The 21,889-nt window shown below is 30.1% G+C and overlaps 1 protein-coding gene across 7 annotated transcripts in view; it reads right to left on the reverse strand.

Annotated features, from left to right (window-relative positions):
* Positions 1–3,009: 3,009 nt before the first annotated feature.
* The window catches only part of LOC127279045 (lachesin-like), a 276,980-nt gene continuing 258,100 nt past the window's right edge, over positions 3,010–21,889 (reverse strand). For all 7 annotated transcript variants that reach the window (XM_051301147.1, XM_051301148.1, XM_051301146.1 and 4 more), the window contains one exon: positions 3,010–4,441. In XM_051301147.1, coding sequence (XP_051157104.1) covers positions 4,332–4,441 — 110 coding nt within the window. In that variant the 3' untranslated portion in view covers positions 3,010–4,331. The remainder of the gene's footprint in view (positions 4,442–21,889) is intronic.

A 21,889-nucleotide genomic window follows, 5' to 3' on the forward strand; every position in this document is an offset into this window, starting at 1 on the left:
CGGTCCGAAAAAATCGATTTTCATTTTTTTATTGATTCTTATAGTAAATAAGCCGCTCTTTCCAACGCATTAAACCGCAGCTTTCTAGCTGCATTAGTTTTTTAACAATTTCACTTCAAAGTTAGGTACTTTGACAAAAAAAAAGTACAACAAAATCAAATTTGACAAACTTTTCTAAAATTAGTCAAATTCGCTTGAAACTCGTTACTCAGGGGTTTTCGGGGTCGCTGATTACGAATCCGCTGTTAGTTTTTGAAAATTCAAAATGGCGGATTCAGTATGGCGGATGGCTTTTTTAAAAATTGATCGGATTCGCTTGAAATTCGTTACTCGGGGGTTTTTGGGCTCGCTGATTACGAATACGATGTTAGTTTTTAAAAGTTCAAAATGGCGGATCCAATATGGCGGATGACGTTTTTAAAAATTGATCTGATTCGCTTGAAATTCGTTACTCGGGGGTTTTTGGGGTCGCTGATTACGAATCCGATGTTAGTTTTTAAAAATTCAAAATGTCAGATCCAACGAAATTTTTGAGTTTTACACAAATTCGAACAAATTTTAAATGTTGTCCTCCATATTGGATCCGCCATTTAAAATTTTTAAAAACTAACATCATATTTGTAATCAGCGACCCCAAAAACCCCTGAGTAACGATTTTCAAGCAAATCCGATCAATTTTTAAAAAAGTCATCCGCCATATTGGATCCGCCATTTTGAATTTTTAAAAACTAACATCATATTCGTAATCACTGACCCCAAAAACCCCCGAGTAACGAATTTCAACCGAATCAGATCAATTTTTAAATAAGTCTTCCGCCATATTGGATCCGCCATTTAAAATTTTTAAAAACTAACACCATATTCGTAATCAGCGACCCCGAAAATCCCCGAGTGACGAATTTCAAGCGAATCTGATCAATTTTTAAAAAAGTCATCCGCCATATTGAATCCGCCATTTTGAATTGTCAAAAAATAACATCATAATCGTCATCAGCGACCCCCAAAACCTCCGAGTAACAAGTTTTAATTCATTAAAACGTTCACAAGCATCAAAACCAACTTGCTAAACTTCAAAGTCGTTTTTCTCGAAATCTTTTTTTCGGATCATAAGTCCCTTTTAACTGTCCGTGTCACATATATATTTCGCCCTGATGTAAATTTGTAATAAAAAAAATTATTAATTTCATAATAAGACATGTTTTGTGTATTTGATATATAGTTATTTGAATATTAACTTTGTGAGTAACAATAGTAATAAAATTCTATTATATTAACAAGCATAAAGCATTTGTGCATACATTTGTAAGAAAAAAGCAGTATGTCAAATCAAACTAACTCGATATAAACATTTACATTTAATTTTTTAATGACATAAGAATGTGTTAAATATAAATTATATAACTTAATAACAACTTTATTATGCACCACAATAGTACAGGGTGTCCTAAAATTTTAGGGATGTCTGGATATCTCGTAATAATAGCCTTTTTGACAAAAAATTTAAAAATTTGTTCAGAATAGCAAAATATGTTAAAATATGCAATTTGATTTTGTTATTCTGAACAATCTTTCATTTAAGTTTCTTTTTCTCAAAAATAAGATCGTTACAAAATACCCAAATGTCTTGGAAATTTCGGGACAACATGTATAACAACACTAGATCGTTGTTACATTCACAGAAAACTAAAAGGTATTAAAATAAGCTGCAACACTTCTTATTTTAATCAAATGTTTCTTATTTTAATCCATTTTGGTATTAAACTAAGTAAAAATGGATTAAAATAAGAAGCGTTGCAGCTTATTTTAATACCTTTCAATTTTCTGTGTTACTGTTCTTCTCATTTAAAGAACTATGATACATATTCATACTGAAACAATGTTATGTCACAAATATAGATTTTTGTTCCTACACTGTGATACGTTTACGTAACACATATATAATATTTTTTTATCTCTGTTACGTAATTTAGTTACGTAACAAATACAGAACTCTGTTCCTTACTGGTTACATTCCTCTTTTCATAGTTGTTACAACACAGTTCTAGAACTGTTACAAATGACTTTGTAACCGCGTTCTAGATTTGTTACATATCTGAACATACCTGCTGAGTACGACGTTTTGCGTAACCAGTGACTCACACGTTCTTAACCAGTTACAGAACATGTTCTCAAGAAATTTGTAACAGTTCTAGAACAGATATATAACAGTGTTTGCTGGGTAAGAATATCCCACGGACATCCTGAGGATATCCCGCGATATAATATCCAATAGATATTTTGTGGATGCCTTAGGGATATCCTGTGGATATCCTATGGATGTCCTGTTGATGTCCCACAGACCGGCGGTTTGGATATCCTAGGGATATTCTATGGATATCCCAAGATATCCTGGGGACCATTCTAGGATATCGACCATTGATATGGATATCCTAGGGATATCCTTTTGTTATGAGGGTATGTATAGATACAGCACTGTTCGCGTACGAGAACTGACACTTTTCTTAGTCAGGTTGCGAGGATACGAAATGGTCAAGTTGCGAATTATGCAGGTTGCGGGGATTGCCTGCATCTATTTTCTTCGATATTCTGAAGATATCCTAGGATATCCTAAGTATATTCTAGGGATATATAAACTGCCGCAAGCAAATGGATATCCTGAGGATGTTCCAGGGATATCTTTAAATATCCGGTGTTGTGAGGGTTTGACCTTGATTTTCAAGTAATAATAATACAATATATCAAAATTATGTTTTCGACCTTAAAGAAAAATTTTGAATTGATGAAAATTGAAAGTTTCGAAAAAGGTTATTTCTTTTTTAGGTCGTACAATTTTATTTTCAAGGTCAATTTTTTTTAAAACATTTATTACCAACTTGTAGACCTTAAAAATATTATTAAAATCATTATATATACAGTTAAATTTTATGCATTCTACTTATAAATATCGTTAATTTAAAAAAAACATATTCTCAAGAAAGTTGAAATTTCAAAAATTTATAACTAAAAAAATATGCTATCTAATACAATGATATTTATAGACTTCCACTAATAATGACAACATTTTGGCGAAGTTTGGAATAAATTCAATAACTTAAAATTTTTTATTATTTTCTATTTTCCTTCTATAAAGAAGCAAAATTTTCAATTGTTATTTTTTGACCTCGGCTATAGAAATTGTTTAAAAAATTTTGAGCAAAGTTTAAATTCCATAAAAGCTATACAGACGTGCAATTTGGAGTAACTTCAGATTAATTCTGTTGTTATTCCATTTATATTTATTATTACATTTTAAGAATTAAAAATTGTTTAAAAACGTGTATGTTGGAATTGATTTTGTTCTATGTTATTTTATAAGTTTTTATATAAGTTCTTATATATGGTAACCAATGCAGATTTCTGAATTTCCATTATCACTTTAGTTTCTAGACTTACAATTATTTATACATTCTTAGAACTTACGCGTGGTCGAAAAATCGACCACATTCCGCTACTGATCGCAGTTCTCACTCAATGTTCTTTATCACAAGCAAATCACGGGCGTGTTCACACTATTTTTAATGTAATATAGACATAATTGAAAAGAATAATCATTTAAAATTTTGTTGATATATTTTCGTAATATTTTATTTTATAAAAATTGGTTCTCAATTCAGCTGTAGGACCCAATTAATAGCAGAATATATAGTCAAACAAACATTTATGCATTACGTCAAAGGTTGTTAACATAAATGTTAAGGTGATATAATAATGATATAACAATTGCCAGGTGATACAATATTTATTCTCACCTTTTGAATTTATCAAATATTCTGGTCGATTTTTCTACCTGCCGTATAATATGGGTTAAAAATTATATTTTATGTACAAAAATAATTAAATATGAGCAATTAAAGATGTATTTTTGATTCCTTAAGCATATAGAACTATTTAACAATTATATCGCATTGATATATTTATGTTATAAAGTAAATAACATTTTGTTAAAGTAATAAAGTTATAGAATCATAGTATAGCAACTATTCTTTTTACATAGCAATTACATAATTTTTTTTTAATGTTATTGTACAATGAACATAATGTTTTCAGAAGTATAAACAATTAAAAAAATTTATAATGAACAAATCGATTTAAGAATTTAAAGAGAAAGTTACTCGCACATATTGTTTAAATATTATATCCCACTTAAAATCAGGCTTACAATCCCCATCTTCAATTAGGCTACATAAAGTACAAAGTTCATTTGTTGCGAGCTGCTTGCATTTAAATTTCGTTTTCCTTTCCTTTTGAGAAAACACTTATTTTGTAAAGTACAATTTCCTACAACTTTTTTTTTAATTTACCGCAACGTCAACATATGGGGGAATGTAAGTTCCAGTCAAAATATATTGCACTGCAACAACCATCAACTGTGGAGCACTCCATCTGATTATGTATGCACTTCCTGCAACAAACACAAGAAGCTTAGTTTATAAATGTTTAAAATTGTAATGATGAAAATGCATAAAAATTTTTTTTGGTAATTTTACTAAGCTTAATTTTTAACAGGTTTACTATACTATATTCCCATAATCAACTCAAAAAAATCTATGTACTTTTCATTTCATTATAAGGATTAGAATTTCTTAAGTAAAATTCTCATTTAAATCACAATGAATTTTTAAAATACAAATATCACCATAATGCATTAATTTTAACTGATACCGTTTTACCAAGATTCCATGGTCTCCCAAAAATTTATAAAAAAAGACATTCCATTTCGTCACATTGTTTTATTAATAAATAATCCAACACATTTTTTTAGCAAAAACGTTATATAATGAATTAAAAAATAATATCACACATTAATAATAATAGTTTTGAGCTCATTGAAAAAATAAAAAATTCTTATATTCCAAACGATTTCCTTCTGGTCTCTCTTGATGTTAAATCTTTATTTACCAACGTACCACTCGACTTGGTCGTTCAAAGTCTTGAACGTAAAATCACGAGTATCAATAATTGTAAAATCCCCTTTAATGATATCTTACACTACACTGAATTTCTTTATAAAAACACCTTCTTTGTCATCGATGGAAAATATTATCAACATATTGATGGTACTCCTATCGGTTCTTCGATTTCTGCATTTTTTGCTGATATTGTCATGAATGATTTAGAAAGTAATTGTCTAAAAAAATTAAAAATTGAGTATAATTGTGAACCTATTTTTTTACCTTAAATATGTTGATGACACTATTTTATATGTATAACATAAAGATCATATTAACCCGGTTATTGAAATTTTTAATTCTTATCACAATAAACTAAAATTCACTTATGAACAACAAGATAATAATCAAATCAACTATTTAGATATTTCTATAATTATCAAAAATAATAAGATTACATATACCCAGATAGCACGGAAACTTGCAGCAAGCTTGCGGCAAGCTTACCGTGCAAGCTTGTATGAGCTAGCGAAATGTCCCACCCAGCAAGCTTGCCGTGAAAGCTTGCTGTAAGCTTTCCAGGAAAGGTTGTTGCAATCTTGCCATGAATGATTGCTTCAAGATTGCTGCAAGCATAATAAGAATGATTGCGGCAAGCTTGCCGTGAAAGATTGCTGTAAGCTTTCTACGTAATGTTTCAGGAGAATTTCAACAAGCTTCTGGAAAGGTTGCTGCAATTTTTAAAAAATACATTTTAAATTTTAAAAAAATTTATTTGTTTTCTAAATTTGAAAATCCTTGTGACGTTTATTATTATTAATTATGTCCTGTTAATTTTCATTTGAAAACTTAACGAGAAAATTTTCGAAACAAATTTGAGGGGACTGGAAATTGAACCCGGGTTCGACAGACACTAACCAAAGACCTTAACCGAGAACCTACTCGACCAACTATCAGAGAATAAAAAAAAAATAATAAACGTCACAAGGATTTTCAAATTTAGAAAACAAATAAATTTTTTTTTAATTTAAAATGTATTTTTATAAATTGCAGCAACCTTTCCAGAAGCTTGTTGAAATTCTCCTGCAACCTTACGTAGCAAGCTTGCCGCAATCATTCTTAGTATGCTTGCAGCAATCTTTCACGGCAAGATTGCAGCAACCTTTCCTGGAAAGCTTACAGCAAGCTTTCACGGCAAGCTTGCCCTGGGTGGGACATTTCGCTAGCTCAAACAAGCTTGCTGCAAGTTTACGTGCTATCTGGGTAACTGGTATCAAAAATCATCTTCTTCAGGCAGACTCATCAATTAATTTTCGAATCATCCATTGCAACAAAAAATAAACGTTGTATATAACCTTGTAGACCGAGCAATGTTAATATCACATCATTCGTTTCACAAGGACTAACTCTAACATTTTAAAAACATATTATTCCTATTGTTAATAAACCTTAAAGATCCATTAAAAAAATTAGGAAAGGATCCAACTGACAAGTGGAATGAAACGAATACAGTTTATAATTTCAACTGTAAAAACAGTATAGCAAATTATATTGGAAAATCCAAACGTTCTTCAAAAACACGTATTAATGAGCATAAAAATATTAAGAATAAAACATCTGCTCAATCAGTAGTATAGAATTACATAGATCAGAATTGAATCATGAGTTTGTCGTTATACTAGACCTTGAACAGAATTATAAAAAACGTTGTTTTTCAGAAATGTTACATATAAAAATTAATGATTTCACTATTAACAAAAAAGAAGACATAATGTATTTAAATAAAATCTACTTCCCTTTAATTTCCAAATTAGACTCATGATTCTATATTTTTTTATGAAAATATTTCACTACCACGCGCTGTTAACATCTAAGTTCATTGACTCCTTTATTTCATTTAGAGTTCTAACTTTTGTATTTTTGAATTTAGTTTTGACGATAGGTGTCTATAAAATTGATATGCCAGCTTTGAAAAATAAAACTTGTTAAAGCAAAGATACGGTTAAGTTTTATATTGGTAAATGTGCTATTATTTATCTATAAAAAAGAGAATGTGGTGTTTTAAATAAATTTATTAATGTTCATCAGATTTAACCTGAAGATGATGACGAACCAAGTCATCAAAACGTCGTTTTTTGTTTTGTGGCAATAAACAACATTTAATAACATAAATTTCTACGTTATTTTATTCCTTCCAAAGATCGAATTTTTTCAACTTTCTGTTAAACATTTCGGAAAGGAATATCCTTACTTTATAAAAACCTGATTATTCTTCTTTTCAGAAAAATCCTTAATTTTTTTTCAATTTTTTAATTAAAATTAGTAAGAATAAAATTTTGAATTAAAAAAACTTAAGGAACTGAACTTATTTTCGACTCTAGTTTATTATAACAAGGCAAACATAATAGTGATAAAAATTCATCGTCGCCGTTTGCCTGAACTATCGTCCCTTCTCATCGTATCAGAAAGATAAAGTCAAGATATATTGTCGCTTTCTACCTGAACCTTCGCTTTCTCTCATCGAAGGAGAATAAAAGGATCCAGATAAACTTATAAGGTGCATTTATTAGGTATAAAACAATGGCCGTATACTTGACCTATTGTTCTTTCTCATCGCTGGAGAAAGTCTAGACAATTGTTTTTATACCTGAATCCTTCCTTTGCCCAAGAAACCTTACGATATCCTAAATATTCGCGTATTATTAATATTATAAGGGCAGATTCTCAAAATGCTAATTTACAAGCGAAACATCACCGTTATTAAAAATTGATTGTTTTCAGACTTCTTAAAAAATATGGTTGGAATTATAGTTAGTTTATAAATCACACAGGCCGGTCTCAGAATTGACCCTGCACGTCAGATTTTTAAGATATTCTAACCTAAAAGTGAAAAAAAACCCGTTTTTAGCTACATTTGAGGTCATTTAATATTAAGAGATAATTTTTTTATTCGTATTCAGTTATATCGAAAATATAAAGAACTATTTAATTATATGTTTGTCGTTATATTATACATATATGTCTAAAATCAATGTGTTTAAAAATTTAAAAAATAACCCACACAACAAAAGTATATCGCAACGAGATTTGAGATCTTCCAAGGACATCCTTGAACTTTTAAAACATATATTTCATTTTCAAAAAATTTCAAAATGGCGACCAATATGGCGCACCTAGTAAACAATGTTTTTTAAATAAGGAAAACGGTGGGGATTCTACAATGCGCAATGGAAGGTTCCCATTGCGGGAGTAAAAAATAGATTTTTTTTTGCATTTTTTGAAACCTACATATATACGTGTGGAATATATATATATATGTAAAGCGATTTTCTGATTTGAAAATATTTTCATTTCTACAGCGTCTTGAACTCACCGACGTTCCGAAGCTGAGAACCTCTGAGGTCGTAAGTCTTCCGCCATATTGGATCCGCTATTTTGAATTTTGAAAACCTGATATCATATTCGTAATCAGCGACCCCAAAAACTCCCGAGTAAGGAATTTTAGGCAAATTGAATTGATTTTTTAGAGTAGACAAATATTACACTTAAAAATACTTAAAAATGTTCTCAAAACTTTAAACGCGTTTTTCTCAAAACACGATTTTGCAAACTGGTGGGCATCGTAGCGTCACAACTATTTAACCAATCAACTTGGGGTTTGCGGCTAATTAAAGGTAAATAAATTCTGCAGGGGTTATACCTTTAATACGATACAATAGTTAACAATAAAGATTTTTTACAAGAGGTCAAACATGAAAAAATAAGGAAAAAACACAGTGTTTTAAAAAAGTGTCCGCCATTTTGTAATTTGTTCAACTTTTTAACTATTTTATAGGTATAACCTATTCTTTAGGATGTCAACTTTCTGAAAAATTTTAATTTTTTGTTTTAGACTCAAAATTGCGCATTGTAGAATGCCCACCGTTTTCCTTATTTAAAAGAACATTGTTTACTAGGTGCGCCATATTGGTCGCCATTTTGAAATTTTTTGAAAATGAAATATATGTTTTAAAAGTTCAAGGATGTACGTTTATTTAGGAAAAAAACTACATTACTAAGTCATAACCGTACCGAGCAAAAAATTGTCAAAGTTTGTGTTGATTTTGGCCTCCGCAATAAGAACCTCCCCTTAAGATATCAAAGATATACAAGGGATATCTCTGGAATATCCAAAATTTCGTCCCGTAAGTTATTACCAGCACGAAATATGCTAAACAATGAAAATTTAATTATTGCAACAAATAAAAGTAAATGCTTTTTACATTAAAAACCCACAAAAACCAAATATTTATTTTGAAATTATATTTTTAAATAAAATTTATATTTATAAATATACTGCACGATTTTGACGAAAAAAAAACTTTTCCCGTCGCATAACCTGAAATTGTCTCTCATGTAGAAAAAAAATTGTTTAGTAAAATTGTAAAATTGTTTTATAAAAACAAAACTGTATTTATTTGTTATAATTGTTCACGGAATTAATATATTATACTTGAAGATACTGAAAAAATAGTAGTCGCACAAAAGCACAATTGCGCCATTTGACATATCACGAAAAACATTAACAACATTAATGAATTTTATGTTATTTATTACAAAAACCAAAACACAATTCCTACAAAAGAAATCCTTCGATTGGGAATTAGATTTATATGTGTAAATGACGCAAATCATAAATTCCAAGAAAATCGGATTAATTGTTTTCGAGTAATCGTGGTTACCGACTTTAAAAATGTCATTTTAAGAAAAACACATTTAAAGTCTCAACTTAATTTTTTGTGCAGAAGAAATTTTTTCCTTGATTTTACAAAGAGTCGTCAATTTTTGGACGATATTACAATTCTTTCAATTCTCCTTTTTCGAAGAGGAGGATAAAAGAGAAACCCCAATTGTCTTTGGCGCCAGGTGTGGCTGCTGCCTGATCTGTAGCTATCTGGCGCACCTCCGCATTGTGCTGTATTTAAGAAAATGCAAAAAAATAAAATCGATTTTTCTAAAGTTACAACTGGTGTACCCCCTTTAATAACTTCTCGAATGTTGGTGTGCAACATGCAGTTAATTCCTATTAAAATGCAGTGACGTTTTCGCTATGTTTAGTCCGCCATCTTGAAATCGAATGTTCTCTTCAGCATGGATTAAAATTACAATTATTTTGTCAACCAATGGTATACGTAAGACAAGATAAACAAAAAATACTTTAGGCCAGAAAAAAAATATAAGAAACTCTGATTTTTCCGCTTTTTTAATTTTATTTGACATAATGGATTTCCTAATAATAGAAATGTCATTTTGAACCCAAAATCTGAAAAAGTGACTCTGAATAACCCTTTAGAACCCACTGTGACTAAAATATCTGAACGTTTAAGTGTTTTAAATCCTACGTTGAAATCAGACTGAAAATTTTGGACATTAAGGTTTGAAATTTTTGAAATCAGACAAAAAATACCCTAAAAGTTATGATATAACAAGTAAAAATACTTTATTTGGAAAAATAAACGAATTTTCAAAGTCCTCAAATAAGGTCAAAATCAGTTTTTTTTAACAAGGTGCACGCAATAAAGCAAACCTATAATATCTGTGTAATATGAAAATGTTCACATGTGAGAAAATATTGAACTCAGAATTGTAACTTAACGTCGCTCAGCACCGTATTCTTCAGGAGACAAAATCATCCTCAATATCATCTTTCACTGATTGATAGAAAATAAATTTTAATTTCATTAATCGTAAAATTTTATGAATTGTGTTAGATATTATATTTTCTGCATTTATTAATTATTATTATTCCTACTTTTTGCGGCTATTTCAGTTGGCTTTTCATCATAAAATGGTTCTTTCATTGCATGGTCCCTTCTGCGGTAGTAAATGTGTTTCCCGTTCAAGCATCCGTAATTGGATTTTTATCATAATAAACCAGTTCATCTGACGCTATTGATAAACTATCAGCTGTATCGTTTGTTATTTTGTGCATAATTGGCTCTTGGAAAACAACAGATTTAGTTACTATACGTTTGTTATTAGTGGAAAATTTAATGTCAGGGAATAAATTTAAGTCATTCATTTTAGTTCTATATGAAAAAATCTCACACAAAAATTTTTAAAATTTGAAAATTACGCAATCTTTAAAAATAGCTAATTAAAACTTTGAAATAAAATTTATAAAATACAAAATGGTTGATCTAATATTCCAGACCAAATTTTCAAGAAAATTACATTTTATTAAAGACTAAAATAATAATTGATCACAACAACCCAAGGGAGATCGAATTCTACCGCATGATGTAACCTAAGACCTAATCTATGCGCTTTAACAACTGCAACTATCGCACCGACTTAGATATATTCAATAAAAAAATGTAAAAATATAAGTTTTCATAAACTACTAATTGTAAGACTGTTAGGTTTTTTTATTACTTAAAATTGAAGATTACCTTCCAAATAAAGTTTTAGTAATTACTTAATTAAAATTACTGTTGTCAATTATTATTAATTTTAACCATAATTTACTTTAGCTAATGTGAGTTTTTTTTCTAAATCTGCAATTCAAAATTGGAAAATAAAATTTAAAATTCATAATTTTTTCTTATATAAAAAAACAGTAGGCGAACTATTTTAAAACAAATGCTTAACTGTAGATAGAATTGCCCGCAGCTATTAAAACCACGACGGACCTGTGATTATGACCTCATTCATGAAATAATATAATATATAATAATATGTATATAACATTATTAATTATACTATATTATATCCACTGGGAAGATAACTTCTTCTAAGTCGGAAAAAATATTATCCCTGTGTATACCATGTGAAACTAAAAAAATTATTACTATTTAATTTTCTTATCAATACCAATATTCAAATAAATAAATTTTTGATTTAATAAAAGAAATATAAGTATTTTGTAAATAGTGTAGATAATATATATTAAATAATATTGATGATTTATATTATGCGATTTTACTGACAATATAAGATCAATTGCGGGCACCTTCGGTATTAAAATCTGACTTCAGATTCGTATTCAGCAACCCCGAAAACCCCCGAGTAACAAATTTCAAGTGAATTTGAATAATTTCAAAACAAAAAATTTTCATACTTAATTTTCGAATAAAATGGAAAAATGCGCCATTTTGAATAAAAAACTTAAAAAAAATAAAAATACGAATTCATAATATGTTTAAAGTACTGCTATCGGAAACATGTTTTTCCTAGCATAAATGATACCTAAAAATCGATAAAATATATAGAATTGAGATAAAAAAAATTGTTTCATGGCGAAAACTTGATTTTTTTGAAGTTTTGAAGAAATTTGGACCACGTCTTTCGAAAGAGCGATCTCAAAAATAGTTAAAAATGATGTTTGGAATTTATAAATTTTTTTTCTGATAATAGTACGAAATTGAAATCCAAATCGCAAAGTAAATACAAATACCACTGTTTTTAAGAAAAATTTAAGGGAAAATTAATTTCAAGTATACAAATGTCAAAGCAAAGAATTCATGAAATAAACACCTAAAATTTATACTTTAACTTGGTTGCGGTTTTTTTGTAAGAAATAAATTATATTTTTAAAAATTTTTATTTAATTTTTGTTTCAAAGGACAGAGTTATTTAAAAGTTTCTTTTATCCTATTATGAAACATTTAGATATGTCATAATATATAAAATTATTATCTCTTTAAAAATTAAAAGTTTTTAAAAATACGCGGAATTACGTACATTAAACAACCTACAATTAAAAGGTTAAATTCATATGAAAATTTATTATAAAAAGTGTTTTTTAAAAGTTTTGCTTCTTATTTTCACTCTCATTGTCTACGTGCATACCGTCTATGACCCAAATATGAAAAATTATTAATACATATTATAAATTAAGCAACTCGTATCAATTTTATCTATTAAATTTTTAACTCATTATTAAAGTTTGAATTGACAATAATTTGCAATCTTAAAAATACGTCTAAGATAATACGTATAGCAACTTCTAGAAAATAAAAAATTTCATAAGCATTGTAAAATAAAGATAAAAAAAACTCTATGAAGGAGAAAATTGTTCACAAAATAAACGCAAAAAATGTATGCCTTTAACTTGCCAGTGGTTTTCCATGCACGCGACATATACAAAGTTGATCCTTTTTGTATTTTCAAGATATTAATTTTATAGAAGAGATTAAGGAATTGTGAGGCACCATTTAATTAGGTCAGAAATAAAAAATATTTATTAAAAAATTTTTTCATCACACATGCACGATTTAGTCAGTTTTACACCCCACCGAGCGAACTTGAACTCCAGCTTTTCGAGCGGCGTGCGCGGGTGCGTTTAAATTAACAATTTACACTCTAGGGAGTAAAAATGTGACGTCACAAACATGAAACAAATCATTTACACACACTTTTCAGTCAATCGTTGTTGCTGTGCGCATGCTCCATACTGGCGCACGCAGGTCAATGTTTTCAGTGAGACAGTACCTGCATGTCTGCTGGATATACTAATCGGGATGTCGTTGGCGATTATCTTCATATATTTTTCAAGTTGAGATTAATATTTTTATCAAAAGTGCTTAAAATTATTAAAAAATCGTAAAAATGACGAGTTCTGATAGTGAAACATTTAAAGATGACATTTAATATTTGTGTTTTGCACCGATTCAAAAACCTGAAGTTTAAACTCGCTCGACGGGGCACAAAACTGGCGAAATCGTGCATTCATGATCAAAAATATGTTGCGTGACATGGGGAAGGACCGATTTACGGAGAGAGCGAATGTTTTTAGCACGAGTCGAGCACTGCGAATCACTCAGCCTTCACCCTCACGCCTTCGGCGCGCTAATTAAATATTTTCTTCTGAAGGTAAACAAACTTTTCTAACCTCAAAATTTATATTTTATTACGAATTCAGAGAATCTATAAATGCAATTGAATCAAATATATAACAAAATTAATTATCAACACACATTTTAATTTTATTATATGTCAACAAGCGTTTTCCGTGTTTAAAGTATGAATAAAATTGATGAAAGTGGAAACAAATTTTCTTCCCCGTAAGAATAACATTGTGTCGTCTGTTTGTTGTCCCTCCAGGCCTCTGACGTCATATCTTGAACTCGAAATATCTCGATGAACTGACACAGCCTAATATGCACAAAAAATTCAGTTACTACCCAACTCTGCTTTCGTGCAACAATACAGACGTTGAGTTGTAATTTCCCAGTTCTGATTATTTACGCACTGTCGTCAGCTGTCAGTTGTATTAGTCAAAGATATTTTTATTAATAGACAATAATTATAGGCAAAATATTTTCACATGCAATTACTTATTTATATAAAATTTGTAGATTTAATAAATTAAGTGTAAAATTACTAATATTTTTATTAAAATTAGACAGTTTACTCAAATATAACATCCATTTTTCTAGTAATATTTTAGTAACATTTTTATCCATCACAAATTTATCCTTTACCCTGTATACTAACGACTTTTATCCTCTATCTTTGCAACTTTTTACCCACTTTTTTTTCTGCGGCTAACTAAAACCGTAATATGCGACACGGCGCGAAAACAATTTAAATTCAAATTTTGCGCTAAAATAAAATTACTACAAATATTCTATTTGCCGATAAAATTAAATATAAAAGTAAGAAGTTAAATTTCTTACAAAATTTTAATTCAGTGTAATGAGTCAAACATGTAACGTCACATTAAGTAAATAAAAAAATAAATATTTATATATAGTTGAACCATGAAAAGAGACTGAAACCAAAAAGCAAACCTCGTATTTCCTTATTTATTATTTTCTTATTTAGGAGTCTCACGAATTTAAATAAACGCGCCCTTTCGCAAATTGAGAATGCACCCTCTGTCGAGCAAAATCCAATCAACCATAGCGAATGAGTAGCTGAGTGGGGCTCGTTCTTCACATTACTGACATCCAGGTTAAAAGACACGTTTTTGATACATTTTTAATAAATTAGTTGAAATCTTACTTTTCTATTGCCATAGAAATATTAAGAAAGTTTGTTATGAAATTGGAAACAATATTCAACTATTAAAAAATATACTCTGAAAAAGTCCAAACGAAAATTTCGAGCCGTTTAAAAATTATAAGTTGAACTTGAGTTTCCCTCGATATTGGGTCAGAGCGCACTAGGACAAAATAAACACGCCATATTGGATCCGCCATTTTGAATTTTTAAAAACTGACCTAAGATTCGTAATCAGCGATCCCGAAAACATAGTATACAGTATGTTTAGAACATTTCGATTATTTCCGAATTGCGTGATTCAAAGGGTTAAACTTTTTTGCCACTTTTTTTTAAACACGTTCTCTAATAAAGTAGTAATACACACTAATTAAGTATGAATCATTTTTATTGCATTCAGTATATTTATTCCTTTTCTTTTAATCAATGTTCAAGGTTTTATACCTCTGATCCTAATCATGAATAACTGAAACAGAAATTAATGTTCAAAATAATATATAATTATAGAAATAAGTTGCAGCTACATAGAATTTCCATTTTATTTTTTCTATTCAATAGTAAAAGCATGGTTATTTGCACGTACCAACGAATATTTGAGCTGTGAGATATTAGATAGCTTGGAACAGAAGTTTAAAAGAAGTTGTGAAAAATAAGAAAAAACTGAACGTGAGTTCCTTAGTTTTCTAGAATCCAAGCGAAAACATAAAAGTATTTTTTGTCAATATCGTGTACTCATACGAATATGACTTCTTTTATTGTATTTCATGCTTCTTTTTATGATTTTTGCATTACCTGAAAACTTGTTAGTAATATGCGTTCTTTCTTGAAAGAAAAATATTTTACATTATATTTTTATACATGTTCTTCTAGAAACTTTAAATTTAATGTAAGAATTATAACGAATTCTTCCCTATTTACGCATACTTTCTCACCTGCATTTGAGTAAGTACAAAGACTAGTGGGATTTTCTTTGGAGCTGCAATATATTTCTTCACCTACGCATGTCCGTATAAAATGCCTGCGTTTTACACAAGCGTATATGCATACTACCATGTTATTGCTTGAGCAACAATTCCACAAGCTGCGTTTACGTTGTTGCCTTAGAAGAAAAAGAAGAATGAGAAGGAGGAGGACGAAGAAAAGCCCTCGGCGCATTTTATGAGTAAAATAACACAGTACATAAATTTCAAAAGTATATATACCTTTACTTTATACTTTAAGAGTTTCAGCGACTTTCTAAGAAATAATAATTTTATTTATTAATGCAATATTATTCAAATAGTTATTGTAGATGTTAAAAATCATTTAAATATATTGTTAAAAGTCATTTGTTTTTTAAATATAATTTATAAAAAAATACAGCTTCAGTCTTTGGTGTACTAATTTTATTGAAGAAATTTTATTATATAAAAATTTATATAAATCTTTATAAGTTCCAATAATGTTACTAAATCGTTTTTTAGAACGTACTAATGCCTTTCAGTATTATTTACAATAAACTTTTCATTTATTTACATTTCTTTAAAACCTTAAATACATATCAGCTAGAATATCATTTTAAAGAAGTTATGTTTGCGATATTTAAATTTACACTTTTACTGTAAAATTTTAATATGGTATTTTAAAGAAAGGTTATTGATTTAAAAAATTCTTCTATATTTAAAATGTTTAAAATATGACTTTAGATTAGCATTTGCCGTAAGTAGTTATAATTCAATCTTCTACGATTTAATTAACACGGAGATATCGGTACCAAAGAGCTTTAATTTACCCTGCATTGAAAATTTTATATCTTAACATGGTTTAATAGTTTTTTGGGCATAGATGTAATACATATATAGAGTAGGAAAGACGTGAGCTTAAGCGTCCGCTCGATAAAAAGAGAAAGAAAACCGAAACCGTAGGGGTGTCCTTTTCTACTGACGCATGCGTGAAACATTGTCAGTTGAAGACGACGATTCCTTCGCTTTTATGCAGAAAGTCTATAGTACATTTGTGGAATATTTTTGTCTATGTGTACAAATTATTAGAAAACGAAAATGAAATGTATAATTTGTAAAAGGGAACCGATTCTCTTTGATTTCAAACGCAGTTTTCACATGTTATAATTATTATTACACAATCCAACAAAATTCCAACAATTATATATTGCCGAAAATGTTACAGTCGATTCTTACCATATTTTGTTAATAAAATCCGATTTTTACCATGAAAATGTTAGATTGGCTCTAGTTTTCGAGAAATTTAAAATTTAAAGTGTCAAAAAACTTATTTTTGTCATTTTTTGAATATTTGTAAAACAAGACATAGAAAGAACTCCATCCTTAAACATTGCACTTTGAGATTAAAAAACAAAAATCTAGGTATTGAATATCTTAAATACATAATTAGGAACACTTCTTTAATCTCAGAAATACTAACTAACGACGGGTAAGAATTCCTGAAGTGACCTCTGAATAATTTTTTGGGTAAGAGCAAAAATGATATTAAAAACAAACAGAGTAGACACTTAATAAAAAGTATGTGTTTTCGTAAAACACTGCCACCAGCAGCGGAAAGATGTACGTACGGGTATAATTTCAAATATTTTTCGTTTCTCCGACTTAGGGATTCCTAAGTCGGAGAAACGCACACATCCCTGAGAATCTGAGGTTAGCCGAATGTAATCGGAAATATTCGTCGTAGCTAAGTTGCTTGCTATACGTGATGTCTATAATTTAAATTAGTTTAGAATGCAGAGGAAGATTTAATTTTAAAAAAGGGAATTATTCATCATGAATCTTTTCTTACTTGTCAATAAAGACAGTAATGTAGAGTAATCGTAAATGTAAAAAAAAGATTCATCACTTATGTTTACAATTTCCAGAACACGTTTTCTTGTTGTGAGATTGTGTAACTCGTGTATTTTGTTGCTCAAGTTAAAATTGGGTTTGTTTTAAAATCAAAGAAAATAATTACCTTTAAACTTTAAATCTAAGATAGAATTTAATTTTGTTTACAGTTTTAAAGACAAATTTTTTTTTGAAGGTGCGTAAAGCCACATGTTGCCGGCGCACTTTCGGAGGGGATTGGGAGGCATTTGTTTTTTGTTTGCTTCAGATTATTTTGTAATGAATGTTGTAAGAAATAGATTTGCAATTACGGATGCTCGTCGGACCTGGGTTCGAAATTAAATGAAAAATACAACTCTAAAACAGATTTGTTTAAATGACATATTTAATAATAAAATATTTGGTTTTTAACATTACAATACTAAACAAAACAATAGTTGAACAAAAGATGAAAACCACGAAACTAGCCCTCGTTCGGTTCGAAAAGGTACTCTCGCAAAAGCACAAGGCAAAGAATACAAAAATATAAACATGAATACGTTCGATTAACATTTTAACGGTAGACAAATACCAACAGATAATTATCGAACATAACGTGGAAATCGACAAAATAAAAGACAAATCGTTCGTTTTTTTGAATTACAAAACAACATTAACAAATTACGACGTAAAAGAAACCATTATTCCGATAATCGTTACGAGGGAAAAAGTCGCTTTTGGAACATGTGTGGTAAAAACCACTTGTGGTATAACCACTTTATGCAGTAAGACTGCTTTCGTTTTGAGGTTAAACCTCTTCGTGCGTGGAAAAACCACTTTTACGTTTTTGGTATATAGTGATACTATTTGAGGTAAGACCTCTTTGCCGTGGTAAGACCACTTGCTGCTTCCAGCTGCGGTGAGACCGCTTCGAGAAGTGAGGATCTCAACCGGCGCTCGGGACCTATAGGTTTTCGGTGTAGTGGGGACGACCGGCCGCGTTTATCGATGGTGGGGACCGCCGGCGCTTGAACGCGTGCGCGCAAATATCGGTTTTCGTCAGGACAGTATGTTTGCACGACTCACCACATTCATCGATTATATATAAATAAAAAAAATGTTTTCCTTATTATAAACAAAATAAACTTTAAATAAATTATTTGACGATACGTTTCTCACAATTTATCCTCCTAAGATGAAAACAATTGAAAATAAAAAAAAGTATTTTTCATTTTTTGATAGTTGTCAATATAAGTATTGACAAAATAATTGCCACAAAGAAGATACTTGTCATCTTTATTGTTTTCAAAAGCGAAGTACTGAAGTCGACTGTGAAACACGGAGGTGGTTCTGTGATGGTGTGGGGGTGCATGGGTGATGAAGGTGTCGGTAATCTAGTTTTCATCAATGGTATTATGGACAAAAACGTTTATTTGAACATTTTGAAACAACATTTGTCTTCAAGTGCTGAAAAATTAAAAGTGAGTGCCAATTATTACTTTCAACAAGATAATGACCAGAAACCAGAGATGTGTCCAGAAACGGAACAAGAAGGAAAAATCACTTCTGTTCTGTTCCGTGCCTGAGAACAGAAACGAAATTACAGAGGGACTTTCGTTCCGTTCCAAGACCAGAACAGATGAGAAGATAGATGGACTGACAGACAGACAGATAGATGGACGTCATGTCCAAATATGTTGTGACTTCTCTAAAGATACGCAGTAGCCCACACAGCACATGATATTTCCTAAATATTTCTGAAATATTTCATTGAAATTTTGAAATATTCCAATGCAAAGTCCTTAAAATATTGCTGAAATTAGGGAAATGTCAGCCTATAAGAAATATTGCCGTGTAATTTTGCTAAAATATTTCATTAAAATATAGAAAAATTCCAACTTAAATGATGCGCACTGGTCGATCTCAGTTTTTATGGCCTGTACAGCTGCGCAGTAGTTTTTAATTTTCTAGGATCCTAAGTTGTTAAACATGTTAGAAAATTACGATTGATTTCATATTTTAAAAAATTTTCTAACTTTCTTTGAAATATTTCCTGAATATTGCAGTCTTCATGTGTAATATTGCATGAGTTTTAAAGTGTAATATTTCAACAAAATTACACGGCAATTTTTCTTATAGGCAGACATTTTCCTGTTTACATCAACATTTCATGAACCTGGCATTGAAATATTTCAAATCTTTCAATGAAATATTCATGAAATGTTTAAGAAATATAATGTGCTGTGTGGGAAGGTAGTGCACTTTAGACATGCGCAGTAGAGCCCATTGATATTTGGACTTGCGTAGTTGAGTTGAGTGCAATTTAGACATGTGCAGTAGGGTCAATTAAAGTTTTCACATATCAACCCTACTGCGGATGACTACAATGCATATAGCACTACTGCGCATGTGAAAAGTTCAATTGACCCTACTGCGCATGTCTAAAGTGCAAAATCCCGTGCCTAACACTTTCTTTCTCGATGATCTACAGTTTGTTTTAATCTGTCACTTCGTACACCGAGATTATAGGTGCAACCTTCTTTCCGTGTACATTTTCTTGTACAAGTATATTTTCTTGTCCAGGATCTTGTACAAGTTCTGGTACAAGAACATGTCTCAATTCCGGATGCTGAACTTGTTCAAGAACATTACTCGAACCTGTACAAGAAAATGAACAAGTTCATTAATGAACATGTATAAGAACTTGTACATTTTCTTGTACAAGTTTTTTCAACCGGGTTTACGAACGGCAGGGCAATCAATTCATGAGCAAACATTAATTGATATTTTTTCTCATATTTAGTTATATTAATAATAATATTTATAATAATTTATATAAGTAATAAATTTTAAATTATTAAAATAAATGAAACTATTTCCTAGCAGGGATCTATGTTGTTACTTCAGTTTAACACGTAAAATGATAATTACAGAGTTTCTAGGAATAATTAAACTTACTAGTTTTACTGGTAGATAAGATAACTCCTAGTGATGACAAAGCTGATGCACTCAAACATTTTCTTGGGTCGAAGAATACAAAATCCCTTCATAGTTTTGTATGTATTGCTAGTTCCCATTCACCTAAACTGCCGCGCCGGCTCAAATCTAACGAGTCGAAGGAAGCCAGCAATAAAAAGAGAAAAACCCTTATGCTGAAGAAACAATAGCCAACCGTAATGGCTGACGCCGAGCCAACTAACCCAGATTAGTTAATGTAAATTTCTTGTCTTTATTTCCTTTGTTCTATTTCCCCTCCCGTCCTTTTCCTTTCTAATTTTATTGCAGGGCCTGACCATCAATTTTGAATACGCAAATAAACATCTAGGAGTCAGTCTTTAAGAAACCACCTAGTATTCTAGTTGTGTGAATGTAACATAAACAATAAAATTATATAATATTGTTTTCTTTTATTTTTTTTTGTCTAAACCAATTCTCATGATCAATAACATCATCTGTAGAAATCGAAAGCTGAAACAGATCTGCATAGAATTTCGGAAATGTTCTCACCAGAACAGGTAAAAGTTCAGCTGCTGAACATGTACATTTTGTTGTACAAGATCTTGTACAGGGTTTTTCAATAGGGTATGGACAAGTTGCCAAGTGAAGGCTACGGTATAATTAATGAGTGCAAATCAAATATTGTTGAAAAAATTCGTCAGTATTAAAATAAAATTATGAGTTAATGATACTTGGTGAGACTATGATCAAAAACGAAATCGATGGAAATAATTTATGAAATGGGCTGTTGCTAGAGAAAAAAAATTTTTCCTTTTCAAAAGGAGATGACATTGGCTCAACGCTATCTATAACCCGAGAAGAATTCTGACGGACCAAGGGACTGCTTTCACTTTTCAAGAATTTAAGAAATATATCTAATCGAAAAACCTGTTTCCAGTTTGGTGTGCACATGAAGTTGAAGGAGCATTTATGAATAGAAGAGTTTATAGGAGAAAAAATTCAAACTAATTTTTAGGAGCAACAAAATGAAAGTAGAACGCAAACACAAACTCAGATTTAGAAATTGCTGACTATCCAACGAACTCAGGATGTAAGAAATAACAGGGTGTATCGTCATGTGACAGGTGAAGGTCAACAAAAACTGGATGAGAAAATAAGCAATAATGAGTATATCGTACGTGCGGACTGTAAAGAAAAGTCCCTTTGTCG

This window comes from Leptopilina boulardi, unplaced genomic scaffold, assembly GCF_019393585.1.
Source record: "Leptopilina boulardi isolate dan_hultmark-lab unplaced genomic scaffold, ZJU_Lbou_2.1 LbouV2_214, whole genome shotgun sequence".
Classification (NCBI taxonomy): domain Eukaryota; kingdom Metazoa; phylum Arthropoda; class Insecta; order Hymenoptera; family Figitidae; genus Leptopilina; species Leptopilina boulardi.